The 14,817-nt window shown below is 40.0% G+C and overlaps 1 protein-coding gene across 2 annotated transcripts in view; it reads right to left on the bottom strand.

Moving 5' to 3' along the window:
- Positions 1–10,195, bottom strand: part of TUSC3 (tumor suppressor candidate 3) — a 138,518-nt gene extending 128,323 nt beyond the window's left edge. The window contains exon 1 of one of the 2 annotated variants that reach the window (XM_054066098.1): positions 10,043–10,195. In XM_054066098.1, the coding sequence (XP_053922073.1) occupies positions 10,043–10,162 (120 nt within the window). In that variant the 5' untranslated portion in view covers positions 10,163–10,195. Of the gene's footprint in view, positions 1–9,811; positions 9,830–10,042 lie in introns of those variants that run through there. The other variant, XM_054066100.1, reaches the window with a different exon arrangement.
- Between the last annotated feature and the right edge of the window lie 4,622 nt (positions 10,196–14,817).

Here is a 14,817-nt window from a genome sequence, read left to right as displayed (position 1 = left end):
TACCTTAACCATAAATACATCACAATGTAGAGAATCAAAAGAAAGACAGCAATACTCCAGTTGAGTGGTTACTTTCTTACCTTACTTTTTCATTATCATCATTTTTAAGGACCATGCATACAGTCATCACCACTATTTTCTTTTGCAGTTGAAGCCTGCACAGTACTTTATATCTTATACGTCAGGAAACTATATCAAATTCTGGACAGCACAGCCTTAAAGTTCTGACTTTGGCATCCAAACACTAGAGAAGGACAATACTGCAGAAACATTCGCATTTCTTATTCCCTAGTTCAATACCACCAACTATACAGAGTGCTGGGGCTGCAGCCTGTGACGAGATGCCCTACTCCTTCCATTACAAAGTTCCTCTGTAATTGCCTCACCTACTTGTAGCTTGAATTTCTCTCATTGGATAAACACCTAATCATATGCTGGCATAGCCAATTCCTCCGCTGTATGTAGTGCTAGCCTTGCAACTTCTAAGGTATCTAGAATAGTATACTCTACCTCTGACAGTCAAAAGAGGTTTCTGCTTGCATCCAAATACTTTTTTATACTGCTAGATAACCTTGAAAAAAAGGAGAACAGAGATGTTTTCAAAGCATCCTGTCTGCTCAGTTTTATAACCCTCCACGTTAATCCCTCTTGCAGAATCTGAGCCTCTATATATATCTTTCATAGAATGATGAAGATTCACATTAAAATACTTTAATAGGATTAAAAATAAAAAAATAATTTTAGTGCATCAGTACCCCAGCAAATTTAGTAATTACAGATTAAGCACAATTTAGATTTCATTCTAGTTTACTACCAAAAGTAGTGGAGGATCATATGGAGATGATGGTAACTAGGAGAAGAAAAAACGACAAAACATTTTATGTAATAATTTGATCACTGAAGTAAACAAAGACAAAGCAGCTATAATTACCATAAAAAGTTTAAGCAGAACTGAAAAAAATACCTCTTGCACTTTATTGTTAAAATAATCATATTCTTCAGCACAGTGAAGAAAAAAAACACTGCAATATAATTATAACAATTCATTATTCTAAACTGTTGGAGGAGAGTGAAGTTTTGAGTTAAAGGCTTAACTTTAGATACCTCTGCAACTGATAAGATCTAAGATATAAAATATGTGAAAAAAGCCTGAATGTGTAGTCAACGGGACCCGACAATATGCAGTGTTAAGGGAATTAGATAATTATTTTGCTAATTCTCAACTGTGAATTATGTTTATGAGTCATGAAAAACAGGCTCATTATCAAAGTATTCATAACCTAATCAAGTTTACAAAAATGTTTAGAAGGTATAAAATAAAACCCAGAAATGAATCTCATATGTTAAGTAGGGGTTTTTTTACTGTATTACCTATACTTTTGATTTACAAGTGAAAAAATCTCCACTGAAGAGACATTTACATGTCTCAGACATGAACAAACACACATCAAAATCTAGAAAAGTTAAACAGAAAAGTAAATATGCAAGATCCTAGACGAGATCCTGTCTTAGTTGGCCTATGTGAGGTAAATGAATAAGTAATTGAACATGCTGATATTGTAATAGTAGAGCAGACAGCAACAGTGATACGAAATTATTAAAAAGCAACTAAAGACAGGGCAGAAAAAAAATTATCCTTAAAGCAGCATATGCTGTAAGCTATAACCTTGAGCAACTCTGTGAGCTCAAAATGTCATTGCACAAAAGGACTGCACAACTGTAATTATCACTTATGTTATGAATTACTTGTATCAGAAACGGCGTGACCAGCAGGTCCAGGGAGGTGATTCTCCTTCTGTACTCGGCACTGGTGAAACAGCATCTCAAATATGTGTTCAGTTCTGGGCCCCTCACTGCAAGAAGGATGTTGAGGCTGTGGAGCGTGTCCAGAGGAGAGCAACGAAGCTGGTGAGGGGGCTGGAGAAGAAGTCTTATGAGGAGCGGCTGAGAGAGCTGGGGTTGTTTAGCCTGGAGGAGGCTGAGGGGTGACCTTACTACTCTCTACAACTACCTGAAAGGAGGTTGTGGAGAGGAGGGCGCTGGGCTCTTCTCCCAAGTGACAGGGGACAGGACAAGGGGGAATGGCCTCAAGCTCCGACAGGGGAGGTTCAGGGTGGACATCAGGAAAAAATTTTTCACAGAAAGGGTCACTGGGCACTGGCAGAGGCTGCCCAGGGAGGTGGTGGAGTCCCCATCCCTGGAGGTGTTTAAAGGACGGGTGGATGAGGTGCAGAGGGGTATGGTTTAGGGATTGTTAGGAATGGTTGGACTTGATGACCCAGTGGGTCCTTTCCAACCTAGTGATTCTGTGATTCTGTGAATTTGATATACAAATGTTTTATGCAACACAGCCAAACTCTGCTAAGCTTAACAACCAGCGAGTCTGAATTTCAAAATTAAGTTGCTTTAAATTTAGAAGAAAAGAAGAACAAAAAGTAATAGAAAGGTATAATTACTCTAAGGACTGCAAATATTTAAGAAGAAGAACTTGGGATATTCCAAAGTGGTATTATTAGATACAGTCACAAGAAGAAAACAAAATCCTAACGGTAAATTCCTTTAGGTGGGACAACACTCTTCCCAAAGAAATGATAAAAGTCCTGCCATCATTTCAGCAGTCCTGGTGACTGCTGTCACGAAGAAGCCCACACTGGCAAGGGTGCAAATCTTTTCTACCTCAGATTTCTGGGTTTATTTTCTGTCATGAAAATATTGCCAAGGTTTTTTTTATTTCTGTCATAAGAGAAGTGATCTATTCAATGCAAGTATCAATTTGCTTATCTTTCTTAAAATACGAAGGACTAGTGGTAAGAGCATACAAAAAAATGAATTTCTCAATCTAAAATGCAGCTTTGAGGATCACCATAAAATATCTATTTATTTCATAGCAATCTTTCATTATTGAAAGTTCTAAAAAAAAAAATATTACATTTGAAATACACACCAAACATTAATGAAGGTATTATTTTATACATATCTTATAATATTTCATAGCATTAGATGAAGAGATAACAATATTATTTTATTATGCTTGCTTTCATATTTATTAAAGGAAGAGTACTGGGTAAAGTTCCTTTTTTAGTTTTGATCATTAGCTTAGTCAATAGAATGCGACCTTCAAAACACTTTTCAAAATTAAGAGAATAAATCTGGAGATCCAAAACAATAATAACAAACCCCAGTGCTTTCCCACACTAATTGCACTGACGGATTTTTCCAGAGCACTTAGAACTCAAGCCAATACAATCTGTATTTTCCATGTGGTTGCACAGGATGTGCTGTATAAACAGTATAGAACAGAAGAGGGGAAAAGATCAATTACACCACTGATCTGTCCCATGACAGCAAGGATGCCAAATGGAGACATCTGGGACAGAAAAGTTTCAGTAATCCAATTAGAAAATGCTATCAGGTTGTTTTAAACATTCTTAATTTCACTTATTGTATGCAATCATTGAACACATCATGGTTTTCTACATAGATTTGTGAAAATAAGAACTGCTAATTAATTTTGTCAAGTTTCTCCAAAACATTGGTTAATTAGGAATAGAAAAGGAAGGGATGCAGAGGGTTTCCTTGTAAAAATCAACAGAAAATAAAAGAATTCTTGCAAACATTTTTTCCCATTCTTTTTAGGATAGAGTTAAGAAAAACATTTACAACTGCATTTAAAGAATTTTACATTTTCAGGCATGACTTATTGCTGTCATTTCACTTTAAAAACAGGACAGTTACTTTAAGGCTTTAAGCACATATTGGGAAAAAATTCTCTCTCTACAGAAACAACAGATAAAATTTTATGGCAAATTACAAAAATGGATATAAACCCTCCACTTAAAATACATCTTTAAAATTGTTTGACTCTGAATCTACAGTCAGAACCGAGTTTCCCTTCAAAGATTCAACAATAATCTGTTCTTTGTGGTAATAATGAGGAAAAGAAATAACAGGCTCAAAAATGTGAGGACTGAACACAAGAAACTTAGTTTATATTTTTCAGGAAAAAAAATTCTTTTAACAATAAGACACAGTTATAGGTTACTTAAGAACGTTGTGGAGTCACCACTACTAAAGGCTTCTAAGGGCACATCAGGTAGACATGTCAGGAATAATAAAAGCACAGCTGAGCTTTAGGGTAAAGGATCAGTCAGACTGTCCTTCTCACCCCGTCTTCCAGAATTTCTCACAATTGCCATAACTTCTACATCCACTTGGGGAAAGGGTGAGAGACACGGAGAGAAAATGGTAAGGAATAGTGATAGAGATACCAGTCCTGAAATACTTCAAAAATACTCACTGCAAACTGATACTTTACAGAAGCTAACATTACAGAAGAGTAAGATTACTATGGCGTTGTTATACATCATCAGTAATTTTTTTAGTAGATTTAAGCTTAACAAGATACTCCCACTTGAACAAAGCTGATACGCTGGTCTACACAGACAGCTTCCCTATGTCAGATTTAGCAGTAATGACAAACTTACCTAGAAAAATAGCTATTCAAATTGCATATCACTGTTTTAACTAAGCTTCTGAATGATCCACCTGCAAGCTCAAAAATAAATTTTACAGTCCATGAGAAATGGTTTCAATATTGCAAAACTAATATTCTCCTCCTATGTATTTCAGTTAAAAAAAAAATCTTATCTATATAAATTGCCCATGCAAAGCAATTTATATTAAAAAGTAAGGCTGTATGTTTCTAAATGTAATACTCTCATTTTGATTCCTTTCAATTTTTAATATTTTTTCCTATTTACAATTTGTATAAGATATATGAAAAGCCTCAAAAGGATTGGGGAAATGCCTTACAGAAAATGCCTTACAGAAAATGTATGCTAACAAACATATTATATCAGATGCTGTGGAAAAAGTAAATTATTTTTCATCTTTTATGTCCTCCCATTATAAATACAGCGTCCTAAAGAACAGTCCTTCTTCAGTTACTTGCTGCTAGGTCGGCTCAGCACCAGAATTAAAACCATAAAACCATTAAAACTTTTCAAATCTAGTTAGCTCTTAAGCATGAGCTACAGGAGAAAGTTGTGGTGTTGCTCTTCATCTAATTTCCAAATTATTAAATTTTATCTGTGGTCATTTTAAGACATTTCAATGTTTTCTATTTATCTCCTCAGTGGCAAAGGGTGTCCACAACACAGAAAAGCAAACAGCACGATTAAAGAGAAGCAATAGGAAGGTTTGTATATTTACATATTCATGCTGCCATTCTAGAACTAGCTTCCACGACAACAGATGACTAATTATCAACTAATCCACATCCATTCCCTAATAGTTCTTTACATTTTTACAAAATCAATAAAATTTTAGATGGACCTCAATGCCTTTCAGTAATCTGCCACAAAAGAAAGTTTCTTCAGCTGTTAGTAAGAATATTTTACTGTACAGGATGATGTATTTTAGTAACTTCAGAACATAGATATTTTCCACTCTAAATGCAACTAAAACATAGTATTTCACCACGAAGTTACGCCAATGTTCTCTAGTTTCACCATTCATCTTTCTCTGCTAGCAATAAGTCCTTCAAAAATATCCGATACTTTAAGTCAGTCCTCTCCTTTAAACAATATCATTATTTCCATCTTTCAGGGGCATACAACTAATCCAGACACCTCTAATCATTCAGACTTTATGCATACTTTTCTATGTAGTCAATCCTTTAAAAAAAAAAAAGAAAAAAACCAAACAAACTACAAAAGAAAAAAAAAACAAACAAACCACAAAAAAAAAACCCACCCATTTCCCTCTCGAAGGATATTTTCCTTGCTTAAGCTCCAATTCCAACATCTCAAGTCCTTCTCATTTTTCAGTGTTTTGCTTTCAAGTATTCAAGGTTTTCGAAAAAGTTGATTGAGAAAGAAGTTTCCTTTCTCTAGTCCTTAACCTCTTTCCACACAACCACCCCAACAAAGATACACACAAAGCAAGCAAGAGGAAACTGAAGTTGGACTTTTTTTTTATCTCATGAGATATACTTTTCAACCCTACTACATTAGGATCCCTCTCACAGTGCTCACTTTGAAATAACTCGCTGTACGTTCAGTCATTTCCCCAGCTTCCATAAAAGCTATGGCAAACTTCATAGTCTTCGTAGAGAAAAACTTACATTCCCTTTACACATTTAACCTCCATCATCTTTGCCTTTTAGCACCATGCTTTTGGGAAGCATTGTGAACAGGAACCTTGCAGAGCACAAGATGCTGTGCTCTTTCAAGTCACAAAATTTTCCTTAAAACAGTTTTAAAATGTTATTTTCAAACTGCTTACTGTAACAAAGTTCAAGTTTCATCTTTCACATACAGATGTTTTTCCTCCATATATATTGGGCAAACTACTACAGCTTTCAACATGAGGTTAGTAGGACAAGTAAAGGAGCCATACTTAAGCTGCAGCATACACAATGCAGACACATACAAAGCAATATTCATAATATATATGCAATGTATAAAACCCTGAAAACCTAAGTTACACTTGCCTTTAAGCTTGCATTTAAGGTGAAGCAAGCACTTACAAAGTTGTACTAGTTTCTGTAAACATGCAGTTACAGATTCAGTATGTCTACATAAAGACGTTGTTTTATCTGTACAAGTAGTATTTAGCCCATTACATTAACATAAAAATATTAAACAGGAATCAAAATGGACGTAAAAATATGCAGAAGACTGAGAAGTAGTAGTTAAACAATTAAAAAGGAAAAAAAAAATAATAACAAGCTTTACAGAGGAGAAATACCAGCTTGAACTGCAGTACCAAATGGCTAGGCAAAAAATACACATTTCAATCCGGCAATGTATCACCTTTGCAGTAGGACTGGGAAACTTTATAGACAGTAATCATAAATTTCCATTTTAATTTGCCATTACTTACTTGTTAGGAAAGGATTCAATTTTAAAAGAAATAAAGAATATTTCAGCTATCTTGGTAGCACAGTTGGCATTTCACATGAAAGCATCAACAACAATTGCAACACCAGCACATCACAGGAAGGGAAAAATCAAAAGCAGCATGGCCAGCAGTTGGAGGAAGGCAATCGTCTCCCTGTACTCTGTTTTTGTAAGACCTCACCTGGAGTACTGCATCCAGGTCTGGAATCTCCAACACAAGAAGGGTACAGAACTGTTGGAATGGGTCCAGGGAAGGGCTACAAAGATGATCAGAGGGCTAGAGCACCTCTGCTACGAGGACAGGCTGAGAGAGTTGGGGTTGTTCAGCCTGGAGAAGAGAAAGCTCCAAGAGACCTTATAGTAGCTTTCCAGTACCTGAAGGGGGTGTACAAGAAATTTGGGGAGATACTTTTCATGAGGGCATGTAGTGATAGCATGAGACGTAACAGATTTGAATTGGAATGGTGAAAATCTAGGTTACAGGTTAGGTAGGAATTCTTTGCGATGAGGGTGGTGAGACACTGGGAGGTTGCCCAAGGAAGCTGTGGATGCCCTCTCCATGGAACTGTTCAAGGCCAGGTTAGATGGGGCCTTGAGCAGCCTATTCTAGTGGGATGTCCCTGCCCATGGGAAGAGGGTAGAACTACATGATCTTTAAGGTGTCTTCCAACTCTTACCATTCTATGATATTATTAGAAAACACTAATAAGCTAAAGTTATGAGAAGACATTAATTATAGCAAAAGAGGCTACTCTTTCCAGAAAGAGGGAAAAAAGAATGCCTAGAGTGAAGGCGTTTGTTTTAGTCATTGATACCCAAGAGACTCACCTGAATGATCAGATTACTACTTATCTTGGTAAGACCATAAAGTCAGACCACTACTTCGATACTAAAATAAAGATCTTACATACAAACTTCAGCCTTTTAGAACCACAGAATATCTTGAACTTGAAGGGAACAACAAGGATCACAGTCCAACTCCTGGACTAAAGCCAAGAGCATCGTTCAAACACTTCTTGAACACCAACAGGCTTGAAGCCACGACCGCTTCCCTGGGGTGCTTGTTCCAGTGGTTCAGCAACCTCTCAGTAAAGAACATTTTCCTAATATCCAATACAAACACCCCCTGAAGCAGCTTTAAGCTGTTCCCTTGCATTCTATCACCAGACACCAGAAAGAAGATATCAGCACCTCCCTATATGTTCGCCCTCATTTTATTTCTTTGGCCTATAAGCCTTAACAACCAACATAGTTCTTTAAAGAAAAACATAACAAACAAACAAAAATTTTCATCCATCCTTTGCTTTGTCTAAGCAGATAGTTCAAAGAGGGGATGTGTTAGCAAAACCGTTCTTTCACTCTTTAGCACCACAAAGAACAAGTCCTCTGGCAACAGTAGCAACAGAAAGCATATGTAAAAAAAAAAAAAAATAACAAAAAAAATTTTTATGGTTTGATAAAAGGCCTTTTTCCTTTAAATGAAGTTATAGAGAATCTGCAAAGAGACTCTACTGGTTAGCCTAGCATTAGGTGTGTAAAAACACTGAGGGCAAGCAAGGAAACAGTAAGCTCTAGTACCACTGAGACCTGAAAAAGGCAAATATTTACACTACATGTTTTTGCACATTTCCGTGTTTAGATAACAAAGTCAGGAAGACAGACTGCTGCCATTGAAACCAAATTTAAACTGCTCCTTCCTCCAAGTCTTGAAGAGAGCATCGGTGCCGGCAACAGCACCTAGCACCAAGCACCGTCACCAAACACCTAGTGCCAAGCACCAAGTGCCATGAACCTAGCACCTAGCACCAAGCACCTAGCGCCTAGCACCAAGCACCACGTGCGTAGCATCCAGCACCAAGCACCCAGCACTTAGCACACAGTGACAAGCACCTAGCGCCACGCACCTAGCGCCAAGTGCCTAGCGCCCAGCACCAACTGCCACGCACCTAGCCCCACACACCTTGCACCTAGCCCCACACACCTAGCACCTAGTACCACGAATCTAGCACCACACACCTAGAATCCAGCACCTAGCGCCACACACCACGCATCTAGCACCATGCACCTAGCACATAGAGCCACGCACCTAGCGCCAGGTGCCTAGTGCCACGCACCTCACGCCACGTGCCTAGTGCCTAGTGCCTAGCACCTAGCGCCATGCATCTAGCGCCTAGCACAATGCACCTAGCACCACGAACCTAGCACTAAGTGCCTGCATGTACCACCTAGCCCCACATAACTAGCACCATGCACTTAGTACCTGGTGCCAAGCACCAAATGCCATGCACTAAGTGCTATGCACCTTGGGCTGAATGCCACACACTTAGCGCCACGCACCTAGCGACTAGCGCCACGCACCTAGCGCTAAGCGCCTAGCATGTGCCACCTAGCACCACGTAACTAGCACCATGCACTTAGCACCTAGCACCAAACACCTAGCACGAAATGCCTAGCATGAAGCACCACTGCACCTAGCACAAAGCACCTAGTGCCACTCACCTAGCACCACGTGCCTAGCACCTAGTGCCATGTGCTTATCGCCTAGCACCTAGCACCACGCACCTAACACGACGCACCTAACACGACGCACCTAGAGCTTAGCACCACGCACCTAGCGCCAAGCACTAAGCGGCAAGCACCAAGCACCTAGAACCTAGCGCCTAGCACCAAGCACCTAGCACCCAGAGTCTAGCACCTAGCACCTAGCGCCACACACCTAGCCCCTAGCGCCCAGCACCTAGCGCCAAGCACCATGCATTTAGCACGTAGCGTCATGCACTTAGCGCCACATGCCCGGCGCCTAGCACCCAGTGCCACGTTCCTAGCACCCAGCAGCTGCACCAAGCACCGGCACCAAGCACCTTCACCAGAATCAGCCCCGGCACCGGGTGATGTGCATTTTTTCTCACCGGCCCCACAACCACGAGGTTTAACTTCACCCTGCGCCGGCTGCTGTGCACCCGAGGTTCGCCCAGCACGGGACGGCGGCCCTCGCCTTTCATTTGCTCAAAACTCGGAAGTCGGAGACCCGCGGCAAGGGGTGGGACACCGCGGGACCGAGGCCGGCGCAGGGCACAGGAGACACGGCAGCCCCAGCCCATCCGCCGAGCGCGACAGCGAAAGAAACGACCGTTTCCTACCTCCTTCTTTTTCTGTCCTCCCCCGAGCTGTCCGCAGAGGAGGAGGAGGAGCAGCAGGAGGAGGAGAAGGCAGCTCCCGCCCGGCAGGTGCAGCCGCGATGCCCCGGTGCCCGGCGCCATGGCTCCTCCGCCGAGCACCTGCGGCGCCGCTGCCCGCCGCCCATTGGCCAATCGCAGCGGCCCGCGGCGCGGGGGCCCTTGGGAAGTGTAGTTCTTCTTCCTCCGGCCTCGCAGCCGGGGGGCCTCGTCCCGGGGGGGGGGGGGGGGGAGGCCTTCGCGTAGCTGGCCTTGGTGCTGAACACTCGGCAACCGCCCGCGCCCTGCGGCGTTTATGGTGGAGGCTCGCTGCCAGCTCCGCCGGGGCAGCGCGTCGCACCAAGGCTGCGGCCCCAGAAGTGGTGGTGGTCCCCAGCGGGACAGCGGGTCTTTCAGCCCACCTCGGGCTGGGGTGAGCAGCTTTGTTCGCTGGTCCAGATTCCTTGCAACAAAGGGCAATCTTGAATCACAACAACGTAAGAAAAGGACCCTTCTTTTCCACGTATTCGCATGCATACGCTTTTCAGATTTCACTACTTCAACAGAAAGCCGTCTTTGCAGCAGGTAATATTAATGTAATACACTAACACAATTAATTTGAATTTGATTCCCAGTAAAGGGACCATACGGCTTTAATTTGATGGTCTCATTCATGGTACAGTCTTCAAATCAGTGATCACATATTTTTTGCCATGGATGTATACACTGCACTGCCTAGGTAATGTTAAATTAATGAGCTTATACTTAATTTTTTCTTCTTTTTTTTTCCTTAGAATTCTGAGTACTCACCTTAAGCCGTATTTGTTGTTTACGCACATCTGTGCTGAAGACTACAAAGACGATACTACTAATGCCTTCAGAGATTTGGCTGTATCACTTGTGAATTTTATAAGGAAAACACCATAGTAAAGGACAAAGCTGAGGCACAGATTCAAACTTATCTGTTTATTTTGGACACAGATTTTTCCTATGGTATTTTAATGACAGTATCAGATGGTAATTTGATGATACTGCTGACGTCTTACCACTGAGCATTTAAAACATTAAATGGGCTGTTGTTTTCCCTTTATTTATATGTGTAATATGCCTTTGAGAAGTTACTTATATCCGTAGAAACTGTAGATTATATTCAAATAATCTACCAGACACTTCTATATTTATTAAAGTGTCTAAGTTCAAGAGAATTCGTACCACCTGTTATCCATATCCATCAGATTCTGACTGTCATTGAACAATAATAATAAAAGTGATATGCAGTCCGGGCTCTGCTTCTCAAGTATTTAGGAAGGCTGGCCCAACAGCTCTTGACTATAGATTCTGACTTCAGACACCAGGGCTGCCATGTTTTCAGAAAGGTAATGTCCATATGCCAACTACTTTTTCTAAAGAGAAATCACTGATCCTGTCACTCCAGATCTCACCCAAAATTTACGTTGTTAAATTAACAGCTTCTCCTCATTTGGAAATGGGGAAGGAATGAATTCAAAAGAAAGACTGAAAACAGAAGGAAAAGGATGAGAAGACAGGACACAGGAAGAGGGTCACATGGATCATGGATGACTGAAGTGAATGTAGGAAGGTTAGAGCTGAGAAGCTTCATTTTTTCCATATGTATTCTAGTGTTTCGCAGGTCCAGTGTGTTCTGGAGCATGTAGACCTATTGTCCCTAATATAAGCTGGGTGAGAAAGGGATGAAGTGGAGCAGTCACTATATCTCTTCTTTTCTGTCTTTTTTTTTCCTTTTTGAGGTCTAAGGAGACAGAGCTCCTATTTCAGAACCCCTTGTGCTCTCATTAATCTCTGAGGTGTTTTTTCAAATAAAAATATGACTTTTAATTGAACTGACCTTTTTATCACCTTGAAAACCTTTATCTTTTAAAACTTCCACTTACAAATATTCTAGCACCCACTTTCCAGGGTGCAACTAAAAAGGAACAGCAGGAACAACTTACCGGGAAGAAAGACATGTATTCTTGAGAAGTCTACACTTCCAAGGTTATGTCTTTTATTTTAAGTAGTAGTAGTACAAACACTTCGACATGACTGTGACCAAAAATGTCTCAGTATTCCCGCTGTCGATACCTGTATACTATGTTAGACACTTCTAAGTATTTTCTGTAATTAATCATATAATAAGCTGTGTGAACTAGTGAACATTATGGGAACAAAGTATTGCAGGGCACCTATGGTATCTGCCGCCTCGCTCCCTCACTATAATGAGGACAAGGCCTCATTATAGTGGATATATCCATTGTTATAGTGGATTACAGAGGTTTCTTAGCACAGACCTCTGCTCTATAGAGCCAGGATATACCTATCAATCAAAACTGTCTTGTATTGAAATAGAACTTTTTTCCTTTCTCTTCATTTAGGAGCTAAGAACTCAATTAAAACCATTTGTTCTCTGAGAAGACTAAGAAGATTATTTGATGCAATGCAACTCATAAGTGTCAAAATCCTTACACTTATTTTGAATCAAAAATATCCATTTTCAGTCACCTAAGCAGAAACAGAAATATGGACAGCTTTACTTCTGTTGTTCTCACATTTCTAACCAGATTTCTATATAAGTCAGAACTTTCATATGCCTAACTGTTTGTTCCTAGCTCACTGGATAAAAAAAACTTCACACAGCTGATGAAATAACTGAGATGTAACCATAGAATCATTAGGTTGGAAAAGTCCTTAGAGATCCTCAACTCCAACCAAACCTGTCTACTACTAAATCATATCTAGCATATCAATCAAGCACCATATCTACTCAACTTTTAAATACTTCCAGGGATGGTGACTCAACCACCCCCATGGGCAGCCTGTTCCAGTGGTTGATAACCCTTTCTGTGAAGAAATTTTTTCTGATGTCCAATCTAAACTTCCCTTGACAGAGCTTGAGGCCATTCCCTCTTGTCTTATCACCTATAACTTGGGAGAAGAGAACCACACCCACTCCTCTGCAACCTCCTTTTAGGTAGTTGTAGAGAGGAATAAGGTCTCCCCTCAGCCTTCTTTTCTCCAGGCTAAACAACCCCAGTTCCCTCAGGTGCTCCTCATCATAAAACAAGTGACCCAATGAACCTGCAACTGTAAAATGTTTTCCTACGTATTTTGTACTCTGAGGCTGTCTGGAGTCTTTGCTGGTGGAACTAGTCTCATATACACTATACACAGGCATAGCTGCTGTATCATGATATGTATGAATACGAACCTGGTAAGGAAGGTCTAAAGTGAAAGGAAAACATCCCTTCCCTTTTCCTCAATGAATGACAGAGGAAGAAGTATAAGCCTGGAGAAGAATGGTAGTGCTAGAGAAGGGAAGATTCATGGAAATGATTATATGAAATCTGGTTGTTTATGTTTATTTTGTTACTGTTCTTGAAATTTAGCTCTGTTGAGTTTGTTCTGTCATAAAATTATAAAGAGAGTTTCTATTTGTAATAGCATATGTATATCTGGCCCAAATAACTGTAAACGTGCCTGGGATAAGTGTCCTGACCTTAGAAAACAGGAACATTTTTTAGTACTGGGATAAAAATGCAAGATGCTAGAACAATAAGAATGGTACCTATTGGTTAAAAGTCTTCCTGAGGTTTTAAAGAAAACGTGACATATACATTTCTTATGAACTTAAACTTCCCTGTAAGTTGTGTTGAATGGGAGTGTTTGAAGCCTCTTATGAGCTGAAGACTGCTCTTTCTCAATATTATATGAGCCTTCCTAAAAACGTGATACAATATGCAGTGAACAAAGCTATGGGAGTTGGCCAGATTGGTTATCAGGGCAAAAAAACTCAGTGTGAGACTCAGATAACAAAGACATGATGAGTGCAGGAGAAGGCAATGTGAGGGTACTTGGAACAATATCAAATGGAAACAGGTAGGGAGGCAAGCAGCTGCCCAGTGTGTGGCTCCTAAGACAAGGAGTGCAGTGAAACTTGTCTAGGAAGAGTGAAATGGGGAGCAGCCAACATGAACATGACAAACCAGCAGATCAGGTTAGCTCAAAGCAGACCTTGCAATCTAGAAACACTAAAACAAACACTAAAACGCTTCACTCACTTTAAAGAGTGAGTGAAGGTTATTGCATGCAGGGAAAACAGTAGCCTAACATTTCTTCAAAAGAAAAAAATATGTGATCTGTTTTTTTAAAAGGATTTTATTAACACTTCAGGAATTGAATTTTTATCTTGTTTACCTACTTTTGTATTCATGAGTGAGGAAAACCAACTCTCACAGAACCAGAAAGGTTTATATAATTGTCCAAAGGTTTATAGGTGGAACTCAAGCCAGCATTTTTTTCTTTCTTTAAATTTAAAACTGACCTTTGTTACAGCCAGTTAGGTCCTGACAGAAGTGTTGTATGAGTTACGCAGCCATATCTAGCTGTTTTAAAAAAAAAAAGCTACTGCTCTGTTTGTCAGGCATCATCTGCTACTTCTTTGACTCACCATTATTTTCATTCAGATTATTTTGTTGGACTTCTTTAGTTGGAAAAAATTCCACAAGCTCATAAAAATTTCTGCAGGAGTACAGCATTACATCCCTCAAAAATACACACATTCAGCAGTGTGGATAAGATTTTTTTCAAGCCCATTGCTGGAACATTTACATACAATAGCAGCGTAGCCCAGTGAAAGAAATAGCATGTGAGGCTTGTGTGCTATGTCTTCATGGAAAAAGGAATTGCATTTGTTAAGTACAATTTAATATTGAATTGACCTGAAATGAAGTCATTTGAGTGAA

The sequence above is a fragment of the Cuculus canorus genome, chromosome 4, assembly GCF_017976375.1.
Source record: "Cuculus canorus isolate bCucCan1 chromosome 4, bCucCan1.pri, whole genome shotgun sequence".
NCBI lineage: Eukaryota > Metazoa > Chordata > Aves > Cuculiformes > Cuculidae > Cuculus > Cuculus canorus.
The sequence above is the reverse complement of the archived record's forward strand: the minus strand, read 5'-3'. Positions and strand labels throughout refer to the sequence as shown.